Here is a 23,788-nt window from a genome sequence, read left to right as displayed (position 1 = left end):
ATTATTTGTTAAATGGGATTTATGGTCATCAACTTTCACCAGAAAAAAAACAAAAATTTCAGTATTTCAAGCATTGTAAAAAGTCAAGAAAGGAACACAAGGACTGAGTTAAAGGGAAAGGCCTTTTTGATTTTTTATTTTTTTTAAAACTGATAATCCAAACCAGAGTGAATTGAGTAAAGCAAAGCAAAGAAAAAGCAACAGAGTGATTAAAAAGAATGAATGAACAATAAAGGTTTGCAGGAGGATGGGTGAGGCCGAATTACAGAAATGAGAGAAGAAAATGGAGGCACTCTGTTGATTTATCGAACAAATTAGGAGTTGAGAAGAATAAAATATCCCTAAATCAAACCCTAGTTTCTAAATCAATGGAAGCCAGATTAGGGTTTTATTGAACAAATGAGGAGCAGAGAAGAAGAAAATACCCGTTGATTTACCTGTGGTGGATTCTGATTTGCTGCAGAGAAGAAAACCCTAGCTTTTAGGTGTGGTGTTTTATACTATTTTCTCTCTCTTTTTTCCCGCGCGACAGAGAGGGCGACAGAGAGGGAAATGAAGAAAAAATAACGCAGTGTTATACTTTTGTTTATGACGTGTCATGTTAAAAGAATGATATGTATCAAATATAATTAAGAATATTTTTGTAATTTTATTTTAGATTTATTATTATTTTTTATTTTTAATAATTTAACTAATGTTTTAGCTATTTACCACGTAAAAGTGCTATTCTTCATTATTTATTTTTTATAATTTATTTTATTTTATTTTGAAAAGTAAACTTTATCTTATATTTCATCAATGAATGATAAGATTATTAATTATTGGTGAGGAAACACTTTATTCAATTTGTGTATATTTTCATAGAAAAATATTTTCTATGATTTTCCAATTTAAAATTTTTGACTTTATGTGTTTAAGATCTTATAATTTTTAGATATAATTTATTTTTCCCTTATGTTTTTATTTATCTTTTCAAAATAAGATGTAAAAAATAAATAAAAAATAATTTAATAAAAAATAACAAGATCTTTTAAATCTTTTCTTTCATTTTTTTATTTGTTAAAACAAATTAAAAAATTATAATGTAAATAAAAAATAAATTTATTTATGGCAATAAATAAATAAATAAATGTTAAAAAATTAAATATTTTTTTAATTTTCTAGTCAAATTTTTTTTCTATTTTTTTTAATATCATGTTGTGCTCTTATTGTGATATGTCATAGCTTAATTAGTTTCTCAATTTAAAAGACTATTTAAATATTTTCTTTTATTTATTTTATATTTTAAAAATAAATTAAAAATACAATGTGAATAAAAAAATTGAAATTTTTTTCTAGCAATAAAAAAATAATTGGTAAAAAAAAGTCTTACAATTTTCTAAATATTTTTTCAAAAAAATTAATTAATTTTTTTATTTTTCTGAAAAAAATTTAAAACAGTATTAATAGCTCTCAAATCTGAAACTAAAGTGAAAGGATGTCATATATAATTATTATTGTTAAAAAGAAACAAATGGACTTAGTTTTTCTTTGGGTACTGAAACATAGCAGGTACGGATTGAAATAGTAAGTCATTTTCAAATTGGATGAAGGTTCATATTTTTTAACGCAATAAAATTACTTAATCATTTTTTTTTAAAAAAAAGAAAAATATCATATCCTACTCTAGGAGCTTTATTTTATTTTTTAAAACAATAAATGATTCATTTAATTTTAAAATAAAAATTTTTAAAACTTATTTTCAAGGTCTTTGTGTCTTTTCATTATAGCTTTTCTATAATAATCATAATGGCTCTTAATTTAATTTAATTAATATAATAATTATTATAAAAATATATTATTTGGTGCACGCATATATGGGTTGTCTTTACTCTTTTTAGACCGTGAACGTCATATGATATATAAATAGTAACTTTTAGGATGATGTCAAATTATATTGACATCCTCTCATCCTAGCGTTTTGCAAATGAATCTCTGATTTGATGTGCCCAATCTCTTTTTGGCTTTCTTTTTTTTGATCTCCGCGCTAAATATTTAAAATTTAAAAGTAGTGATTTGATTTGTTTTTTTTATATTTTATTATTTTATTGTTATTTTTTTATTTGAAATGATTTATGAAATTAGATTTTTTTTATTTTATTCATTTTTATTTTTTTATCTTTCAAATTTGATCATTATATTTTTTTTATTGATATATATATATATATATTTTGAAAAATTTTCAAAGTTTTTTTTTTGGATTTCATTCTCATTAGGTTTTTTTTCTACTTTTATTGTTATTGTTTTGTCCTAGAATTTTTTTTGAATTGAGTTGTTTTTTTAATTTCATACTTTAACATTAAATTTGTTAAAAATCGAGTTTCTTGATAGAGTCCAAGCCTAAAATTTTATACGTTATGAATTAAAAAAAAAAAACTTATATTTAGAAATTTCACTTAGATTTGCTTGGCTTTTCTTCCTTTTCTTAAACTTGTGTTTTTTTAATTTCATTCTATAGCTTTTATTTAATTTGAGTTGGCTTATGTTATGTTTTTTTTCAAAAAAAATTGCATTCTATAAGATTTTTTACTAATTTTAATAATAACTTGGGTTATCTCATATCTTTTTATTTGTTATTCTCTATTCAATTTAACTTTTCTTATAAGAATTTTGTTTTTAAATTAAATTAAGTTAACTGATTAAATATAAGCATAAGATATTCATCTCATAATATTTTGTTTACTTTTTTTAATTCATTACTCTAACAGCACATACGAGCTCTTTTGGTGTTGTCATAATGCTTTTTGTAATGATGTTTTAACTGTCTCAATAAGCTTTTTTTGGTGATGGAGTTGTGTTCATGATAGAGCGATGATATGTTTTCAACAAGCTTTTCTTTATTTTCTCTTTACACTAATAATTTATTTTTTATGGTTAATTATAGCTTTTTTTTATTCACATTATTTACAGATTTTTTAGATTGTATTATTTAACTAATCAAGCTTATTGAATATGATTAAGTCAATCATCCTGATCTCATATTTCTCTTACTTCCTTAAAAACATTAACATTATTTTAACATTTTCATTTTTAGGTTAAAAAAACTTTAACTCAACTAGCAACGTGGTGTATGCCACTTCTCTAGTAAATAAACTAGAAGAGATAGGGGTTTTATTGCAATAAATTTATTATTATTATTATATAAATAAAACAAAGCTATGTGAAAAAATACTGTGCATTTCTTATTGTGCACTCTATCACAAAATTACTATGCATCGAAACAGTTATTCTTTTCTAAAATTTCTTTTCGGTCCCAAAACATTTTTTTGGCTCATTTGCACTCATCTAAACTCAAATTAATACTTCGTTGGTTTTTTTTTCTCTTAAGAGAGGCTAGAATTAAAAGATAAAGGAACAAAGTTAAAAAGACGTGAAAAATAGATGCCAAATCTAAATTTTATGAAAAAATCATTTTGATCCCACTTTTTTTTTTAAATAATAGTTTAATTAGTTCCTTTAGTTTTTGAAAATTCAATATTCATACAAAACTTTATTTCTTCTCATTTTTCAATTCTAATTTTATATGTGAAGAGAGAGAGAGACATTGAATTCTAACATAGAATGAAAAAGTTATCGTGAATACTAATTCTGACCATCAAAGTAGTTAAAATTAATGCCAATAAATTTTATTTAATGAGATGAGTTTAATAATGGTTATGTAGAACCTCAATATTGCTTTACCAAAGTGATTTGGACTGCTTTTTTTTTTTAGTTTATTAGGTTCAATTTCTGGATGTTCTAATAGTATTTATAAGGTGTTTTGGGTTGAAAAAAAACCTTTTAGAGTAAAAAACATATCATCCTGATTTCTAGTTACCTTTGTAGTGGTTAAAATCTAGGTAGATATATGACATATTATTTGACTCAACAGATGATGTATCATTTAACTTTTTTAATGATCAGGTATGCTGGGTCACCATAACCGTATGCATTGATTTTTTTTTTTCTGATTGGTTTATTTTATTTTTATTTAGATGAAAATAAATTTAAGTAAGAATGATATTAAATCGAGTTGAATTCATAACTTATATGATAAGTTTGACAGATTAAGTTATAATGTTATGATGGAAACTATATTAAATGTATGTTTTTTTTTTTGTTGTTCAATGAATTTTTGGCCCTTTTATTAAAACTATAATTTCACCATTTGTTATTAATGGTTTTTTATTTAACTTTAAATAAAAAGGACCTCATTTTAATTTAGCTTTAAAAAATTAGGTTTGTTTTTGTTATCTCAGTCCCTCGTGCATGACCTGGTTATTTTTGTCATCTTTTGTTATTAATTATCTATTTTTTAACTTAAAATAAAAAAAAACTTCTTTTTGATATTTAACTAAAAAAATTAGACTTGCTTTTGTTATTTCAGTCCCACATGATGTCTTGGTTATTTTTTTCTTCTATAAAATTATTTCATAAAAAAAAAACTATTCATTTTATTATCATATAATTAAATGAGAAATAACATCTAGGATGAAAAATAATTATTGAATCCAGTGACACGGGTGATTTAAGTCAAGAGTTTAGTTAGTTGACTCCAGTTTATTTGGGTTTTTTAAAAAAAATTGAGTATTATTTTTTACAAATCCATCCCTCTACATCAAATTATTTGGGTATTGCGATTTTCAATTTATTTTTTATAAGATTATTTATATAGATTTTGCAGGTCGACCTGAGTTGATTCAAATGAATCTAATATATTATTTTTATAATATTAAATAAAATTTAGTGTATTATTGTCTCAACTTTTTTTAAAAAATATTGTCTATTATGCAGCCAATTTTGAATTCAAAGTTAATTCTTTCAAGAGATGTCTAAATAATTTTTATACATTCAAAAAATATTTTACTTTGACCTGCGATGTAGAGACAACCAATGATCTAATTAATAAATTAAAAAATTTAGGGTTTTCACCGTAGTAAGTTTACTATTCATAAGGACATAAAGCCACAATGAATTTGTACTATTCCTTAACAAATGCAACTTTTAAAAGCTTAATTTGTTAATTGGAATTTTAAAGAATTACAATTTTTTTTAATTTTTTTTGAGTTTATATTTTTGATCTTTGTAGTTTTAAACATTTATATTTTAGTCTTAAAATTTTAATTTTCTCATATTTCATCTCAAATTATTGAGATAGAAAAGTTAAGGTCTCTAGAAAAGAGAGAGGAATGAAGATTTTGATTTATCATATTTCAGCCACAAAAATCAATCAATGGGTTCATTTTATAGAAGGGTTTTTAATGGATATGTTTTACCCTTTTAAGGATGTTGAACAAGAAAAGGAAGATTTTGACTAAAGAAATATATTTTTTTCTCATGAATTTAATTATTTTAAGTTTTTATTGAAAAAAATTATGTTGTTAATAAAAAAAATGTTTTGTCAAAATAGGAAAAAAATGAAAAATAAATGAGGATATTGATGAAAGAAATATATTTTTTATTTAAAATTTAAATCCTCCAAAGCCTTTGAAATGTTTATTTTAATGGTCTCATAATTAAATAAAAATCAACTTTAAAAATAGTCTCTTTGCCTTTACTCTTTCCTCTGTTCACCGATTTATCGTACACATATTATTGTTAACTAGTTGGTGATGTTGGAGGATTTTTAAGAAAAAATATTTATTTTTTTAGTTATTTTTATTTTTTTCTATATAGTTTAGAAAAGTAAATATATTTTTAGGACTTTTATTGTTTTAATTTATTTTTAGATTTCTAAATTGTTTATTTTAAGGTTCTTAGTTTGTTTAGGTTAATTTTTAAATTTATTTAAAGAATTATAAACATGCAAAATACTTTAAAAATATTTAATAATAAAATTATAAATTAAAATTATGTATGACAACACTATTCAACTTCAATTATATCTTTTTACTATGATATCTTGTGTGTTAATTGTTATCATAGTATAATAATCACACGGTTATTTGCTTGTTATATAGTGTAATAATCATGGCGTAAAAGATAGTAAAAAAAAATTATTTTATTTAGAGGCTTAAGTCGGCTATTTTGAAATTACATTTTAAATAGTATTTTTTTAAAATTTAATTTTTTTATTTAAATTTAATTTTTTATATTTTGATCTTGATGTATGAAGAATTAATTTTTTAAAAATATTTTGATTTTGATGTATGAAGAATTAATTTTTTAAAATTAAAAAAATATGATTTTAATATATTAAAATAAAACTTTTAAAAATGACCACCCGTACACTCACAGGAAGCCACCTCGATCGACATGTAATTCGGTAACCAACAAACTAGAGTTCTCCGCTTCAAGTCCTGAGCTGAGATGCTTCCGCCAAAGCCAAGTCAAACCTTTCCCCTCCATATCCATGTCTCCCACCCAAACACACAAACAGACCCTCTCGCTCTCCCTCCCATTTCCTTCTTCTTCACACAAAAACCATGACACTCATCTCTCTCTTCTCTTTAACCTCCCCTAAACCTCCTTTCTCTCTCTAAATCCCTTAAGCCTCTCTCTCTCTCTCTCTATATATATATATATATATATTCATAATGGCGATCGTAACAGGAGATCGTTATCTAGAAAAACTAGTCAAATTCGTTGAAGAACAAGCCGGTTCGTTAATTGACGGGACCCTTGTCTTAAAGCTTAACCCAGCCGGTCTCCGCTACGTGAATTCACGACTCGAATCACTACAAGAGTTAGAGAATTTATTATCCGGAGCTCCAGTTGATTATCTTCGCGCTTACGTTTCTGACCTCGGTGACCACCGTGCTCTCGAGCAGTTACGGCGGATTCTCCGTTTGTTGACGGAGTTAAAGGTTGTTTCGGTTTTGCCTCCGCCGACGCGTGATCCGACGCCGGTTTGTTTGGTTCCGTTTGGGAGATTGAGGGTTTTGGAACTTAGAGGTTGTGATTTGTCTACGTCGGCTGCGAAAGGGCTGCTTGAACTGAGACATACTCTGGAGAAGATTGTTTGCCACAATTCTACTGTGAGTCTTTTTTTTTTAATTTTTGTTGCTTGAATTGAGACATACTCTGGAGAAGATTGTTTGTCACAATTCTACTGTGAGTCTTTTTTTTTAAATTTTTGAATTGGTTTTTGTAGTCTTTTTTGACGTATTCAGTCTGTTTACTGTTAAAATTTAAGCCCTGAAAAACATAAAAAGGAATAAATTAATCACGATTTTCTATACTAACAATGGCATTGATTAAAGGAGATACTTGTTTAATTGAAGGATTGAATGAAGGGATTGGCATGGCAATTTTAGTTAGAGAAATTATAGTATAATTAAGCAAAGAAACAACTTATTAATTTTCTTTATTTCTCTGTGCTGATTAATTTGAGTTAGTAATTAGGGTGTGGTTCTTTGTAGTTGCCTTCTGTTTTTGAAATGGATAATTGTTAGTGAATTATTTATTTTATTTTATTGTTTTTGTGTTATTAGGACGCATTACGGCATGTATTTGCTAGTAGGATTGTGGAGATAAAGGAGTCACCGCAATGGAATCGGTTGTCATTTGTATCGTGTGCGTGTAATCGACTGATTTTGATGGATGAGTCTTTGCAACTTCTTCCTGTTGTGGAAACTCTTGATTTGAGTCGAAATAAGTTTGCAAAGGTGGATAATTTGCGGAAGTGTACCAAATTGAAGCACTTGGATCTTGGGTTCAATCATCTGAGATCAATTGCACCCTTTTGTGAGGTAGGGATAACAGCCATTATACTTTAAATACTATGCTTAGGATTTGGTTGCTTTGAAATTTCAATATGCACTGTATTTTCATTTCAAAGCACATTTCTAGTTTGTTGATTGGTGGATTTTTTTATTCTGGTTGGAGTTGTATTCGTTGTTTTTTTTTTTAGTTGATACTGTTTTTTATGGCATCAATCATAATTGCTTTATGAGAGTTTAACCAACACTTGAGTTATTAAAGATCACTGCTGCAACTTGCAATGGAACGTATCTGCTGCAAATTTATTGACCTAAATTGACTGAGTTGCTCATTTGGTTTTTATTGGAAACTAAATAAGCCAAACTCAAATTTTGATGTAGCTGCTCAAATCCATGGCTCGATTATGCATTTACGCATGTAAATCTGTAATTATGCTCAAAATAATGTTATTGTATTTAGAGGTGGCTGAGGTTGAGATGCATGATATCAAGTACATTTATGAATCTAGATTTTCATATGCTTAAAGCGACAAAGAATGGTATTAGAGCTTCAATTAGCAGGCTAATTAGATGTTGGTTCTAGTGATTTGGCTAGACAAGAGGTGCAGTATGGAACATGATAATGTGGAAAGTGGTGAAAAAACAATCAAAGGACAGTGAGTGATGAGGGTTGCAAAACTATTTGGTTTCTTGGAGGATGTTCTAATTGTAGGAATTTGTTATGGATTTTATTGACACAGGGTGTGGTTTTGTGGAAATGAGTGCACACGAGATGAACAACAGTAGAATGTGGCTTCAAGGTGGTTGTGAGTGCATATTGATCCCAAATTTCATATAAAAGAACTAAGATTAGGGTGTGTATTAACAAGGCAATGTAAATATGTAATTAATATTTGCAGATTTGATGTATGCCAAACTAATGCAATCTGGCAATTATTTTGGGTAAGGGTGGTTCCAACAAAAGTCAAATACACCAACTTCTTTCCAAGAACTCTTCAAGCTCCAAGATTTAAGGATCATTTTCAGAGTTTATCTTGCTTGCAAGCACTTGGGGAGTTGTCTGCTTTTGAAAGATTTCTTCTTTATTTTAAACTTCAAGTAGTTCTCAACTTAGCTCTAATGGAAAGAAAATGCTATTCAATGATGTAAAATTACCAAGGAAGAAACAATTTAAGAATCCCTGACAGATATTTCTCTCATCTTTCCATCTTCTGGTAGATAAGGTGATATGCAAAATGTTCATAAGTGAAACTTGCTTTTGCTCAGGTAGCTCTATTTAGTGCTGCAATGGGTATTTTCAAAATTCATTTGCCTGTTATTTTATAAGTGATTCCTTTATTAGAATGATATATGTCAAACCTGAATTTCTACTTTGCAGAATGATTCAATTAAAATTTTTTCTTAAAGATTTATTTTCTACACTGATTTTTTTTCTTTTTCTGTGCAGATCTCCTGTCACATTGTTAAACTTGTTTTGAGGAACAATGCCCTAACAACATTACATGGGCTTGAGAATTTGAAATCACTTGAAGCCCTTGATGTGTCCTGTAATATTATTTCTAATTTCTCAGAGCTGGAGTTCCTTACTGGCCTCCCATGTTTGCGAAACTTGTGGTTGGAAGGAAACCCTTTGTGCGGCGCCCGATGGTATCGGGCTCAAGTATTCAGCTATGTTGTTCATCCAGAAGCAGTAAGTGATGATCTGGCAGATCATAATACTTAATTTATGCTAATTCAAGGGCATAGAAGAGTTTGTAACTTTTGGATGAGTAGAATATAAATTAATATTTTAAGGATGCTTCTCATGACTTCATTATGAATTTTGTAGTCCTAGTAAACTAACTACTTTTAACTTTTTCCTGATGCATGGTTGCTCAGGTGAAGCTAGACGACCAAGAAATCAGTGCAAGAGAGTTTTGGAAGAGGCAAATCATAATTGCCAGGAGGCAGAAACGACCTACCAGCTTTGGATTTTATTCTCCTGCTATGGGAGATGATGAAGGAGATGGAAATATTAACAGGAAAAGGGTATGTAATTTTAATGGTGTGTTGAGCAAGTCCACATATTAGTAAAAAAATTATATATTGACAACATGAGATTTGTGGGATGATACATTTAGCTATGATCTTTTCATGTATTGCTTGACACTACAGCATTTTGCTAAACTGAATTCCTCCCAGCATCAAGTGTGTAATATAAGTTCTTTTTTTTTTTTAAATTTCTGTAAATTTCTGCCTTTTGTTTATTATTTTGTAAGTCTTTAAAATATAAAACTGTGTGTTCCTTTCTACTAGTCAGTTAGTTTGTTGTTATTGACTTGGAGAGTAATGACATCTCCCTATATTATTTTTTCAGAGTAAAGTATCTCGTCTTGCTTCAATTGCAAATAAAGAAGAGACCATTTATTTTTCCTCTGACCAAGAGTCTCCATCTTTTGATAATGAGATTCAAAGCAAAGAGGAGAATGACATATCTGAAGATGAAGCTGAAATAGTTGATCTGATTAACAGAGTTGAGCTCATGAAAAAGGAGTGTTCTACTCTTTGGTTGCGGGAATTTAAGGACTGGATGGAGCATGTATCAGAGAATATTGTGGATTGCAGTAAATATTGTGGGGTTACATTGCATCATGCAAAGGAAAATCATCCAACAAACAAGTCAACACTGAAGGACCATTGTGATAGTTCTAGAGATTCTATGGATGATCTTCAAGCTTCTGGAGATGAGACCAGTGCAAATCTCCTTGAGTCTAATAGTTCATTTGTTGATACTGGTTCATATGGCGGGGTTCCTTTACCAGGGATGGGGAACATGAATCTAAGACAGAAGCATCAAGGATGAGGAACATGAATCTAAGACAGAAGCATCAAAAGTCTCATTTACATGAAGGTTCTGGTAGTATGTCTATGCAAGGTAGAAGTTCCCACACAGGTAGCTCTACTGTCCAAGGAGTCCATACAATAGTTGGAAATGGAATCATATCACTGTTGACCACTCATTCATCTCCTGCATATCCTATGTCTCCTCCTCATTATGAGGAGGACATTTTGCAACGGCGCAACAACTTGGTGGAAGAAATTTTGCAGCTATCTGCAGAATCCTATTCAGTGGCATCATCTGACAATAATACTAGCTCTAGTGATGATTTATATGAATTTGGAGATTCATCATATGAAGCTGCTAAATCACAAAATGAAGAGTATTTGAATCCCAAGGCTGGAGGGCAATTATCTTCTAATCCTTTGAAGGATCAAGGACACGGAATCCATCATGTGATGGAAAATGACAGTTATCTAAATGATTCACTAACCTCAAATTCCACAAAAATTTTGAGTTCAAACTCCAATGATTTCTCTGCTGGCTCTCATGATGGTGAAAATGCTCATTTTGCCAACCAAGAGGCTGATTTGCTGGAGAAAGGAAAAAACAAAAGGAAACCAAGAAGAATAGTCATTTCTTTGCTAGAGAATATGGTTGGCAGGATAGGGAGACCAGAAAAATTAAATGGAAATGGGGATACTTGTGGAGCTGATTTGGTGGATGAGCAAGGGGAACAAATTGTCTGTGAGAGTGATTTTCATGTTACTGATAAGAAACAGCTGCACACAAATTCTTTTTCAACCCTGGATGCTGTAAATGTCAGTGGATTCTCTGATGATTTTATTGAGAATTATTTTAATGAGAAAGTAGCAGATTCCAGAATTAATGAAAGCTGTAGGAATTATGTGCGATGTGATTGCATACTAGAGCCAGAATCCATGTACAGAGAAAGGTAAACATTTTGTAATTATTAGGAAATGTTGCCTATGAAAGAGTTTCCCCTTTTCATTGTTTATTTTCTTTTTTTTTATAAGCATCATAACCCTTACTATTGAGTATTGGAATGTCCATAAATTTGGGTGAGCATGTTGCTAATTGTCACTATGCTTTTGCATTAGGTTTTCTTGCTAAAAATTGATTTTTGCTCATTATCTTCAGTTATGCAGCACCCATTGTCCATTGTTGAGTATTGTTTATCTTTTTCCATATATTGTAGTTCATGTCTTCCAGAAGCTCTAGATTAATTAAGTTGTCAGCGAGTTGTTTTCTTTTCCTCTGCTCTTTGTTCCAAGAAGGTCTTTAATGCCTTCCTAACAGAATTAAAAAAAAGAGAAAGATTTGTAATTAATTTGAAATAATAGCTCATGTTCTTTTATACTCGTGTACAGACAGAGAAGATGATTTTGCTCCAATAAAGCTTAGATTATTAGATTAGATATAAAGAATCAAAGTATATCAAATTTTTAGAATGTTTAGGGGCGTTTTCTGTGAACAACTTGTAAACACTACTTTCAATGAAAATAACAGTAAAAGATTAAATCTGCATGGAGCATCTACTCATTGCTAGACATTAAGTATATTGGTTTTATATTGCTTTGCATCTTCAAAGGCTGATAGTTGATTCTAGATCTTCACTTTTTGCATGTTTAAGCACTCCCAATTTTCTGGATTTCAAATATGAGATGCAATTTCATGTTGAACTTTGCTTACTTGTCTTCCTTTTATGTCTAATCATGAATCTTAAAACATGTTATTGTGAAAATTATAATTTTTTTTTTCTTTTGTTTTGCATGCAGAGAAGTAGTTTTGTTGCTGAGCAGTGAAGACAAGCTGTATGTACTGCTCATTGATGTAGCATTTGATGGATCGGGTTAGTTTTCAAGTATTTAGAAGAGACCTATTTTTCATTTGATGCTTCTCAATGCTGATTGCAAGATCTTAGTTGCTGAACTTCGGAAGATCACTTTAATGGCATATTGCAGGAAGCATTTTAAGTTTGCTGGGTTGGCACAGGGTTGAAGATGTTAGAGAAGTTTTAGTTGGTATAGGACTTCAGGTCGTGAGGTTAGTGATTTATTTGGTACTGTTAGTAATTAGAAGAGTGGTGTTTTGTAAAACTTGAAAATTGTCTTTTGCTATTATCTGTTAGGGTATACATTGAAAGGGGAGCAACCTACCTGTTTCTAACACGGAGCATTGAGAAGTCAAGGCAGTTACTTCATATCTTGCAAGTTTCTGGACCATGCACAACAAATAATAAGTGTTTGCTGAAAAGGTAATCTAATCTTAACGCCGCCCCATTCATATGTGAATGGGAAATTTAATGCCAGTTTTTTGCTTATGCACACTTCTAAAATGATTTTTTTTGTTTTTAAATTTAATAATTGTTCTATACTTGCATGTGTTTATTTTCTTTGTTGTAAGACTGGGTTGTGGGAATTTATATGACAGTTTGGAGCAGGTTCAGGTTGAGTTGTTCGGGCAGCAAATATGTCGAGGTTTGAAACTGAGCATATTCCAATATTCTATGGTGCTTTTCAGGCACAGGAAGAACGAAGGTATACATCTCACTGCTTTAGGGTGATGAAGTGTTATTGCATAAAATTGGTAAATGGTTGGTCCCTCAGATGTTGTGATGTAAAGTTGGATAAAACAAGGCATGATTCTTATACTATGGCTTTTTGTCAGAAGCATGATTCATCAAGCCCACTGTTTTTATTGCGTTCTTTTTCTTTCATGTGGATGAAAGGTTATTAACAAACAAAGACCTCAGTTATACCTGTTCCATACAAAATATTCTTGATGACTTTTTGTGTAGTTTGTTAATATAAGAATTGTTAGTATTGGTTTTATACGAAAGATTTATTAAATATATAGGATGGATCAGATTTGTTATAACCACTGAAATCCAAAATATCTATGAGTTGTAAATAGAAATGTTCTTAGATGCATAGTTGACCCGTGTATGATTAAATTTGTAAAGCATTTGATGAACATATACACCACACTAATTTGTTTGGAGCCTAATTTCTATCTTGTGAACTAATTTAATGGCAATTATAGTTTTATCATTAAATTTATGTAACTAAAATGCTTTGGATATCTAATCTGATTGAAATAAAAATTTCCATCATAATAGTTTCATGATTTGATTCAATGATGTGACTTCCCACGGATATGCATCGGACTATTTCTAATTATTGTGGCGTGCTTTCTAGCAGATACTCTATGATATGAAAATAATTTTTGCATTTATTTTTTGAAGTTCTTGTTTTTTCCTTATTTACTTAACCCATCCATTGGCTACTTGTAATGACTGCCAAAAATTCTCTTATGGACAGAGGACTCGTGGCTTCCCAGATCACTGTTTGTAAGTGGGGGGCATGTGCTTTTGTGTATTGAAGATCTTAAGCAGTTCAGGAGTTCCTCAGTGGATGCGTCTTCGCCTCCATATTTCTTGCTTGATTCTTGTTGCTCCATTAGTGATGTGTCTGAGCTGGTATGTTTCATCTTGCTTGAGCCCAAGCTCTTTACTTCATAAAATTGCTTGCTTATAAACCACAATTCACCTCAACTTGAATGCTGGTTAGACTGGCATATTAATTCTACATCCAAAGAGCTCTGAACTAAATTTGTCTTGTGTAGTCCGGCTCTCTTTTCTATTGTCTTTTGCTTTATCTTAGCACGTCTAAGAAACTGCTTTTCTCAAAAGTAAAGGTTTTCTGGGAACAATATCCTGCTTCTATTGTTCTGTGCTGTACTTGTTCTATTGAAAGGGTGAAGGTTATATCCCATTAAGATCATGATTCTATTTTCAGGTTATTGAGGCCAGGGAGAGCTGGTTTATAACCTTAGCCCTTCAACATGCCCCAAAAAGGTTCTGCCTATCGTCCAAATCTCAAAAGGATATCAAAACAAATGACAAGGATAACGAAGGTTCAAGTTCTCTGACATGGAAGCTTAAGTGGTTCTCAAAAGAGAACCTATTCAATTTTGTGGCTTTGTTAAGGGCAATTCATGCAGGGGTAGCTGCGCTACCTATGCTAGTAACATATACTCCGTGAGCCTTGCTTTCATGTTTTTGTTTTTCATATTCATTTCATTCTTTTTGATTTAAGGTTTTCATTTTACTTCTCAATTATATTTATATATTTAGTTTCTGCTTGTATCCTGTGGGTGGTGAGCCAATAGCTTCATATTCTTTCATTTGTATTCTTTATAGGTGATCCTTTTCTCCTGTACAAAGTGTAGAGTATAGAACAAAGTAACTTGTCATCAGCTCAGTTCTTGGTTGTCCATGGATTGCCTTCTTTATTTCTTTTATCCTAAGGAAACTGATTTATGTCTATTATGCCATTGGCAATGTGCAGCACTTAGATTAATATGTTATACACTCACCCGACTCTTGTTCTGTACATAATGAAGACCAATTTTTGTTTTCTCGTAAGACGACGCCAAAATTATGAGGTTTCAGTTCAGCATGACGCATGAGAGGGAAATGATGTTAAGAAGGAAACAGACGGGTTCGATGTCTCTTTATCTCTTCACCGCTATCGGGCTCGGCATTTGCTCAGCAAATTCCCACTTCGTTGATGGGCTATCTCTGCCTCAGGCACTTGGCTGGGTGTTTATCTAGTTCTGCTACAAGCCAGCAGGTATTTTTGCTTACTAGCATACAGAACTTCATATTTTGGTAAAATAACATAGATGCAAAAGGTACTGTTAAAGTATCATAATTTGTGTTTGTCGTGATTCTAAAATGTAATATGTAAATAAATCGTGATTGAAAACATGATATGATTTGAAAACGTGAGGTAAAGAAAAAGTGATCGAAAAGCATGATATTTGAAAAATATTTTGCTTAGGAAACCGTGACATCTACCAAACCATATCTTACTCTTAAATTTACCCCATAAACCCTAAATAATACCTAAACTATTTATCAAGCCTTATCTAATTTCTAACCCTAACTAAGACCTAAACCCTACTATCTACTAACCTTCAAGTGATAAAAAATAATCTAACTTGAGTTTGAACTCTAAATACTCATTAACTATATTCTAAACATCAAACCCTAACCCTAACATCATTCTGCAAGTTACTTAACCATTTAAAACAAACACTAAACCAAATCTTAAATCATAACTCTAATTTTAACATTAAACACTTATCATAACCCTAACCCTAAACCCTGATTCTAATTTAAACACTAGACACTTACCATAACTCAAATTCAAATTCAAAATCCCAAACTCTAACCTAACTAATCCCTAACCCCATAGTTTTAACCACAAAACTAATCCTAATCCTAATCCAAATCTATAACCCCAAATCCTTAACCAAAACATATAACTTCCACTAATCCTAACTCAATCCAAACATCAACCATCAACACACTGACCTCAAATGTTGAATATTAAATCTCTTGTCAATGTAAAATTAAATACTCCAAACACTATTTATATTAGGCTTCTTTTCTTATAGAATTAAACATTATATAAAAACTATATATTTTTTTTTTGCAATGTTTCTTTTCTTTTAATTTCCGTGGTTTAAATGTGGCTTGTAATCAATTTTTTGGTTTTGTATTTTTAGTTCATTACATGATAACTACAATTTTTTATTCCATCTATAATTAACTTTTTATCATGTATTTTATAATTAACTTTTTATCATGTATTTTATAATCAAAATTTCATTTGAATTTAGGATGAATAGCACTATAACACAAACAGGACCACTATTGTTCTTATATCCATCATGCTAGTGCAAATTGCAGTAACAGCTGTCGATTCATCATTTTCATATAGAAACCATATTACCTATAATATAAATTACCTATAATATAAGTGTTAAAAATATAAGACGACAATAATAAGTAAAAGTTAATTTGAATTATAAAAAAAATTGTTCAACATGTATCTAGAAAAGTTATTATCTCTCTAACTTGCTTTGATAAAATGAGATTATTTTAATCCCATACTACCATGTGTGAGATTACCTTAATCCCATATTACCTATCAGTACAAATCACAATCTTATTAATAAGATTCTTAGTCACATTTAGACAATATAGCAGCAAATAATTATTTTGAACTTTGCATTACATGCATCCTGTGAATGCTGGAGTGTAAAACTTATAGTTTGGTAGTCGTAAGTGGCTTTCTTGGAAGTGGGGGACAATCTACGTAAAGATGCTCTTATGAGATACAAACATATCATATTCAATAATTTAAAACATAAGCATATTAAAGTTAATGTAAAGTGAAATAGAGGAGCTTTCAATGGTTTTTTAAGAGAGGGAGGGGGCTGGTTATCGGTTGTCGGGTTTTTTTAGAAATGGGGGGTAAGATTGGTTATGTTGGGGGAGGGAGATAAGGTAGATTAAGGTTAAATTTCACAATATATCATTATTCAGAAACAACTTCGTAAGTTGTTATGATTTTAAATCTCGCTATCCATGAAATGTTGCATTTATGAATCACAACAAGCTCAAACTGTTTTATTTCACTGAGTATTCATAAAATTATGTTATTTTGCTAATATTTTTAATTTATTATGCTAATTTAAAAAACCCTAGTGAGCAGCCAACTAAGTACCTTATTTTTTTAAAAAACAATACATATTTATAGTTTGTTTTACATTTTTCTCGACGTGATGTTGTGGGGTTATATTGAAAATTTATTTTTATGTTAATTAAATTAAATATTTATAACAATCACAATGATTTATTTTGTTGAATAAAACATATATATTTTTTAAGTCATAATTTTCTTTTTTATTCATATGTATTTCTTTTTTTGGAAATAAATATATCTTATTTTATCAGAAACAAGGTGTTTTTTTTTTAATTATCGTAGTTTGAATTAGAAAAAAAATAAAAAGAATCATGTTTTGATATTCTTTACACGATTGTATGAAAAAAATAATAAAAAATATTAATTTAAAAAAATTATATAAGGAAAATGAATAACAAAATAATTATTTTATTCTCATTGAAATACAACAAAAACAGATCAACAAGAAAGAAAAATACAAAACAGAATCTATGATTCAAGCCTATATTCTGGACCCTCATGATTTGCTAGCTTTAATTGTTCTACTGTCTTGCTTTGGAAACTCCAGATTTTCGGTTGCTTCTTTTCTTTTTTTCTTTTTTTTTTTTTTGTTTAATTAATTTTCCATAAACCACCAAAAAAAAAGAAGACCATTCTTGGACTTTAGAAGCTCGGTGTGCTAGAGACAATGGCTTAGAATCATGAGGTGGTCTGCCAAAAGATCATTATGTGAACATGTCGAACAGTCAAAGCACCATTTTTCACCAAATCTCGGACAAAGGGAGTGTCAATCTGAATGGACAGGACTCAAACTGAGATGTGTAGCACTGAGCTGGTTATCATACGTTAATGTTGGAGGCATGGGTAATGGATGCTCAAGTTTAGTCGTAAGGTGGGGGAGCCTGATAGTTTCAAAAGCCATCACTGCTAATGGACTCTACTTATTTGCCTCAATCGATGGCTTGCTGTTTCTTGGAACACCAGGAGATCAGTTTGGAGCCTTAAAAAAATAATAATCATATAGACAAAGGTGGATGTTCGATCGTCTTAGCTGCCAGCCCAATCAGCATTTGAGAATGTCAAGAGTAACATCCTGAGTTATTTCATTTAAAACAAAACTGAAAATTGGGGTATTTTATATATAAAAGATAAGGTCTCTTGTATAAAAGCTCACCCAATCAATACACCAAATACAAAATTTACTCTATGCATACTCATTAAACATACAAAGCGTTTTCAATTTAAATTTAATGATTCATGCAATTTTAATGAAATTTTTAGAGTTTTTTCTAATGAAAACCTATTTGAAATTTTATCTCACAGCTAGTATGAGGCATGCCATCCGACAATCCTATGTTTATACATGGACATTGAAAAATGAAACGTAGAATGAACAATAATTTATTATTTGTTTATTTTTATATTTTAAAAGTATTTTTAAAAAAAATAATTTTTTTTATTTTCTTTCCTTTAAATTAATTTTTTTATTATTTTTAAATTATTTTGATACACTGATATCAAAAATAATTTTTTAAATAAAAAATATTATTTTAATATATTTCTAAATAAAAAATATTTTAAAAAATAACTGCAACTACACTCTCAAACATGTTTACTTACTTACAATTTAAAAATATTAGACTTAAAATATATATTAATTTAATAATATGCTATACCAATAAAAATTATAAAATTCTATCTAACACACAAAAAAAAAAACTACATATATAGTCCCAATCACGTTATCATTATTGTGACGATCCATATAAGATGAACATAAAATATATAACAATATAAATAATGAATAAAAGCATGTGAATATACATTACAAACATGTACTATGTTATAACTTTGCACAACACAATTACAATGTCACGAATTATGTATTCTTTTTTAGCTATTACTCCATCATTATGATTAGAAAAATTTGCCAGCACAATTTATTAATGAAACTTGAAGTGAGGATCTGCTCTTGGTAGCTTTAAAATGAAGAGATTTGAATACGAACATTGATTCACTTCCTAATTGATCGAAGGAGAGAGATTCGAGATCCGAAAGGGCATGTCGTTTTGAAGGAGAAGGAAGAGTTACTAGAAACAGACAATATTTAGCTAGCTGCTACCTCCATCGATGTAATGTATGAAACAGAAGAGGGTGGCTTTCGTTTTTTATTTCGTTTTGCCTGGTGAGAGCTAGAGTAGAGGAGTACGTAAGTTGTAATTCTTATAAATTAAAATTGAAATGAAATAAAAATTTGGAGTAAATTTATTTAGATTTCATGACTGTGTTTATTAATGTGATGTATATTTTTTAATTAAAAATATATTAAAATAATATTTTTAATTTTTAATATAGAAATTTCAAAATCATAAAAAAAACACATTAATTTATAATTTTAAAGATAAAAATTAATTTTAAAAAGTCTCAATAACAAGAACAAAGAGTGCTTAATTAAGTGCTGGACTTGAAAGGAATGGAATGACATTGAAATTCACTATAAATTTTGTTGAACTGCAACAAAAACCAACAAATGGCCTAACCTTCATTTTCTGTAGTGCGGAGGAAAAACAATTTAAATGAGAAATTAATTTGAAATGCACGTAACTAACTTATATTTTTTTTTAAGTTTTTGTATTTTAAAACTATTTTATAATAATTTTATTAAATATTTTTTTTAATATATACAATTAAACTTTTATTTATTTATTTTTAAATCTTTCAGGAATTACTAAAATTATTGATAACAATTATTTGTTGACTTGTTGTTTTATACAATTGGGTTAAATATAAATATTAATATATTTTTTAATTTTTTTATTGTGTCTCTAATTTTTTGAATTGCTTAGTACTTTATTTTTAATTATTATTAAGTTTATCACCATCATTTTTCATATGAAATTCATAACAAAATAAATATTAATTCATCAAAACTCATTTCAATTCATATTCATATGCATATAATATTATCCATACATATATTAATTTAACAAATCCATAACTTATTATAAACTCTAATATTTCTAATATTTTTAATAACTAATTATTAAGGAATAAAACTACAATTAGATAATAAAAAAAATAAAAAAAATAAAAAAAACTCACCTAAAACATAAAACATAAAACATAAAAGGTTACTTACTTAACTATTAATAGTTTAGGACTTGAAGACATATTTTATTACTTAACTAATTAATAGTTTAGAACTTAAAAGAGATATTTTGTAAAAGGAAAAGAGACAGAAATAATAATTAAAAGAAGGCTTGGATTCATTAGTAGTTAATAAAAAAATTAAACTTATTAAGTTATAATATTAAAATTTTAATATAATTTTTTTTAAAAACAATTAAGTGGACAATTGCATCCTTAATCTTCATTATGGCTCCACCACTAATTTTTTAACACATCATTAATAAATGTGACTAAAAATTTTATTGTTGCTATCACACATTAAAAATTAAAGGAAAACAAAACTTTTGTATAAACTATTTTTTTTATAACTTTTTTTTTCTTTTATCTTTTTATTGCATGGCCCCAAACGGTTTTGTGTTATGATGAAATTATAATATTCTTCAATAACAAAATATTTATTCCAAGTTTTATTTGGTTCATTTATTCTAGTTTTTGGGTATAGAGTGAGTTTTATGTTTGTTTTTTTTGAGTTTTTTAATCTAGGACAAGATATTAATAGTAAACCAAAAATTTAATGTGTGAATAAAATATTTGTAAGATTAAATTGTAACCTTTTCCAAATATTAAAACAACAACTACTAGAAAATTTGTAAAGTTTCATTTGCATTATCGAGCAAATATAATTTTTCTAATCAAATTCTTATATTATAAAAAATACATTAAAAAATTGGGCTAATCATTTGTTTTCATTAATGTCCTTCTATTTTTCTTATTGTATCATTTTACTTTCCATTTAATAATTATAATGTGTTTTTTTAATAAAATCAACTCTCATAAATCATGAAATGATATTTATAATCATAAACATGTGAAATACTATAAGATATAAAAAATATTAAAAAACAATGAAAATTCAACATACAAGAGATACACTATGCTGTAAGAGTTATCTACAATGTTTTTTTTTTTCATTTAATTTTTTTTTCATTAGATTTTTTTTTCAATTGAATCTATGAGCTAACTCAACTCTTTTTTTTCATTAGCGTTGGTTATTTTATGGGTTTTTTTTCTTCCCATTTGACAATTTTAGTGTGCTTTCACAGAATTAATGATTAATAAACCATAAAAAATGATGTTTATATTCATGAACACATGAGTCATTAGAAGATGGAAGAAATATTAAAAAAATTATGGAAATATAACATAGAAAAAAGACAATCCACTACTTGTTACAATAATTACTCACAATAATTACTCGTAATATTTTTTTTAAATTTTTTTGTTATTTAAATTTTTATTTTCAATTTAATTTTTTAACATTATGTTAAGTTTGGATTTATTTTGGTTGAATTTATATATAGCTCTCATGAAATTACAAATAAGTTTCAAAGTTTCAACATTAAATTAATACTCCATCTAAGAAATAAAATTTAATTTTATTGATTCAAACTAATTAAATTAATTTTTGTGATTCAAACTAATTAAATTTTTATGGATCCAATTTTAAACTAAAAAAATATCTAATTTCTTCCTAGAAAATAATATTTTTATCTTAGTTTGCAAGCTCAATTTTTCGTTATAATCAATAATTTTATTATTATTTATTGATATATATTATATATATATAATTCTTAGTTTATTTTATTAAAAAAACATAAATTTTTCTATTTGCGGTTAAAAATTTTTTTATAGTGAAAAAACATTAACAACACCTGTATTTATTTTTTCATCGAAAAGAAAAGTTTCATCCCACAGCATAGTTATAGTGAAAAAACATTAACAACACCTGTAATTTTTTTTTTTTGCATCGAAAAGAAAAGTGTCATCCCACAGCATAGCGTGAAAAATTAAACTAGTAGGAGTCTAAATCCAATGTGAGTACGTCATGTTCTTACAACATTAGAATATGCAAAAAATCAAACCCAGAAAGATAGCAGCAACGAAACCAGATCCTCCAAAGTGAGTGATCTCATAGTTTGCTGCACTTTTTGGATTTGTGTTGGAACCTATACAAGAACAGATAACAAAAGTAAATATTAGTTTCTTGGTCATAAAATATAAGTATAAAAAGAATTCAAATCTTTTAGCTGCTCGTCAAATTAAAATAAATACCACTGATCTTCTTTTTTCAATATAAAGTAGAATAGCAACAAAAAAGAAAAAATTAATTTAGAGATCATCATAAGTATGAAGTTCAAGACCTCACCACTTGGAGTTGTTGCATTGGTGGTCGGAGTTGATGGCTTTGCCGGAGAACCTGATGGAGATGTTGATATATATATAGAGTTAGATGGCTCATATATTCTTGTTCGCAATTACAAGATGACATAACATGCATCTAGACTTGAGAACATTAATTATTTCATGCAATTGTCATTAATTTTCACAATTTAATTGCAAGCCTAAAGAAAAAGTGTCAAGTTTGAGCAGTCAAATGGCTAATATAAAGATATAAACATGGCACATAAGAATTTGAATGGCGTTTTATAAGAAAATTTCGTTCAAATTAATCTAAAAACAGAAAAGAAAACCTTAGATATAAGCCTAAAACCACCCATTGAACAGATCCATGCACATAATGATAACCAATTTGCCCATGCACTTAAGAAATTATTAGATAATTAATCCCAAAACAATTGATCAGATTTTGACGATAAAAAGGAGAAAAAAAAGAAGGAAATTCTGATTACCATTTTTGCAAACAGACATGTCAACTGAGGCGCCACAAGTCTTGGCAAGCTTAAGGGCACCATCCATGGTGACGTTGAAATCCTTCAGGAGATCTGGATTTGCTAAAGCACTGCAAAGACACTGAGCTTGATGTGCGACCATGTCCTTCAGTGGCAAGCAGCAAACGGGCGGTGGCTGCTCGGTTCCTGGTAAATAGGGTTTACATGGAAGCAGATTTTGTATACATGACATGTCTATAGCCTCACCTCCTGGAAACCCTAGAAAGACACACGATGAGAAGATCAGAAAGAAACTCAATGTGGTCTTCGAATCCATGATTAATTCTTTGATGAAAAAATGAAAACAAAGTGGGATTTTTCTGAAGATTAAAAAAACCCTTTTCTTTTTTTCTCTTTTAATATCTTTGTTGTTATGAAAGGGATTTTGCACTGTATTTATTAAAAGAGATGTTTTATTTATAGAATATTTTTAGCTATTTCTTCCTGCTATTTCTCTGAGCATATTAACCGTTCTTTTCTTCTGGGACACCGTTAAATTCAATTATTTTATTTCATCAATAACTCCAGTAGATAAGCAAAGTTGGGTTAACTACATACAAGAAAAAGTCGTAGATGTAATACTACTATTTTTGCTATTATTCCTCTTAAGAACTTAAATGTCAAAATTATAATAAATCTGGAAAAAAATAATTGCATGTGCCTTGTAATTTACTAGAAAATCGGGATATATATATATATATATATATATATATATATATATGTGCATTTTGGAAAATATCTTTTATATGCAGAGAATATATAGCTCAGGATTTTGACTCAACTGTCTCAAATAAATAGCTCTTATCTGTGAAGAAGGGGAAAAATTGGCATCAGATTGGGAAGTGGCACCATCAAATGAAAAGGGAACATAAA

General features: G+C 28.7%; 3 protein-coding genes across 18 annotated transcripts in view; 1 reads left to right on the top strand and 2 right to left on the bottom strand.

Annotated features, from left to right (window-relative positions):
- Positions 1 to 536, bottom strand: part of LOC105133334 (Tetratricopeptide repeat (TPR)-like superfamily protein) — a 9,457-nt gene extending 8,921 nt beyond the window's left edge. For all 12 annotated transcript variants that reach the window (XR_843767.1, XR_843772.1, XR_843762.1 and 9 more), the window contains exon 1: positions 438 to 536. The gene's annotated coding sequence lies outside the window, so the exon portion shown is untranslated. The remainder of the gene's footprint in view (positions 1 to 437) is intronic.
- A 5,732-nt stretch (positions 537 to 6,268) lies between these two features.
- On the top strand, positions 6,269 to 22,952 carry LOC105133328 (uncharacterized). Of its 5 annotated transcripts, XR_843758.1 has the most exons (14): positions 6,269 to 6,995; positions 7,452 to 7,709; positions 9,127 to 9,369; positions 9,558 to 9,707; positions 10,036 to 10,491; positions 10,527 to 11,452; positions 12,297 to 12,370; positions 12,483 to 12,564; positions 12,650 to 12,775; positions 12,952 to 13,058; positions 13,842 to 13,999; positions 14,319 to 14,560; positions 14,975 to 15,155; positions 22,892 to 22,952. XR_843758.1 is itself a non-coding variant. In XM_011037274.1 (13 exons), the coding sequence occupies exons 1-13, from the start codon at positions 6,555 to 6,557 to the stop codon at positions 14,982 to 14,984; spliced, it is 3,273 nt and encodes a 1,090-aa protein (XP_011035576.1). In that variant the 5' UTR covers positions 6,269 to 6,554; the 3' UTR covers positions 14,985 to 15,353. The 5 variants fall into 5 exon arrangements, 3 of the variants coding, with proteins under 3 accessions (XP_011035576.1, XP_011035575.1, XP_011035577.1); XM_011037274.1 differs by lacking the exon at positions 22,892 to 22,952 and having other exon boundaries at positions 10,036 to 10,481; positions 10,517 to 11,452; positions 14,975 to 15,353; XM_011037273.1 differs by lacking the exon at positions 22,892 to 22,952 and having other exon boundaries at positions 14,975 to 15,353.
- Positions 22,034 to 23,242, bottom strand: LOC105133329 (Bifunctional inhibitor/lipid-transfer protein/seed storage 2S albumin superfamily protein). Its single transcript, XM_011037276.1, has 3 exons — positions 22,877 to 23,242; positions 22,393 to 22,443; positions 22,034 to 22,192 (listed from the first exon to the last, which is right to left on the bottom strand). Exons 1-3 carry the CDS (start codon positions 23,190 to 23,192, stop codon positions 22,086 to 22,088), a joined length of 474 nt encoding a protein of 157 aa, XP_011035578.1. The 5' UTR covers positions 23,193 to 23,242; the 3' UTR covers positions 22,034 to 22,085.
- Positions 23,243 to 23,788: the final 546 nt, after the last annotated feature.

Source organism: Populus euphratica, unplaced genomic scaffold (genome assembly GCF_000495115.2).
Source record: "Populus euphratica unplaced genomic scaffold, PopEup_1.0 scaffold114.1, whole genome shotgun sequence".
Classification (NCBI taxonomy): Eukaryota; Viridiplantae; Streptophyta; class Magnoliopsida; order Malpighiales; family Salicaceae; genus Populus; species Populus euphratica.
The sequence above is the reverse complement of the archived record's forward strand: the minus strand, read 5'-3'. Positions and strand labels throughout refer to the sequence as shown.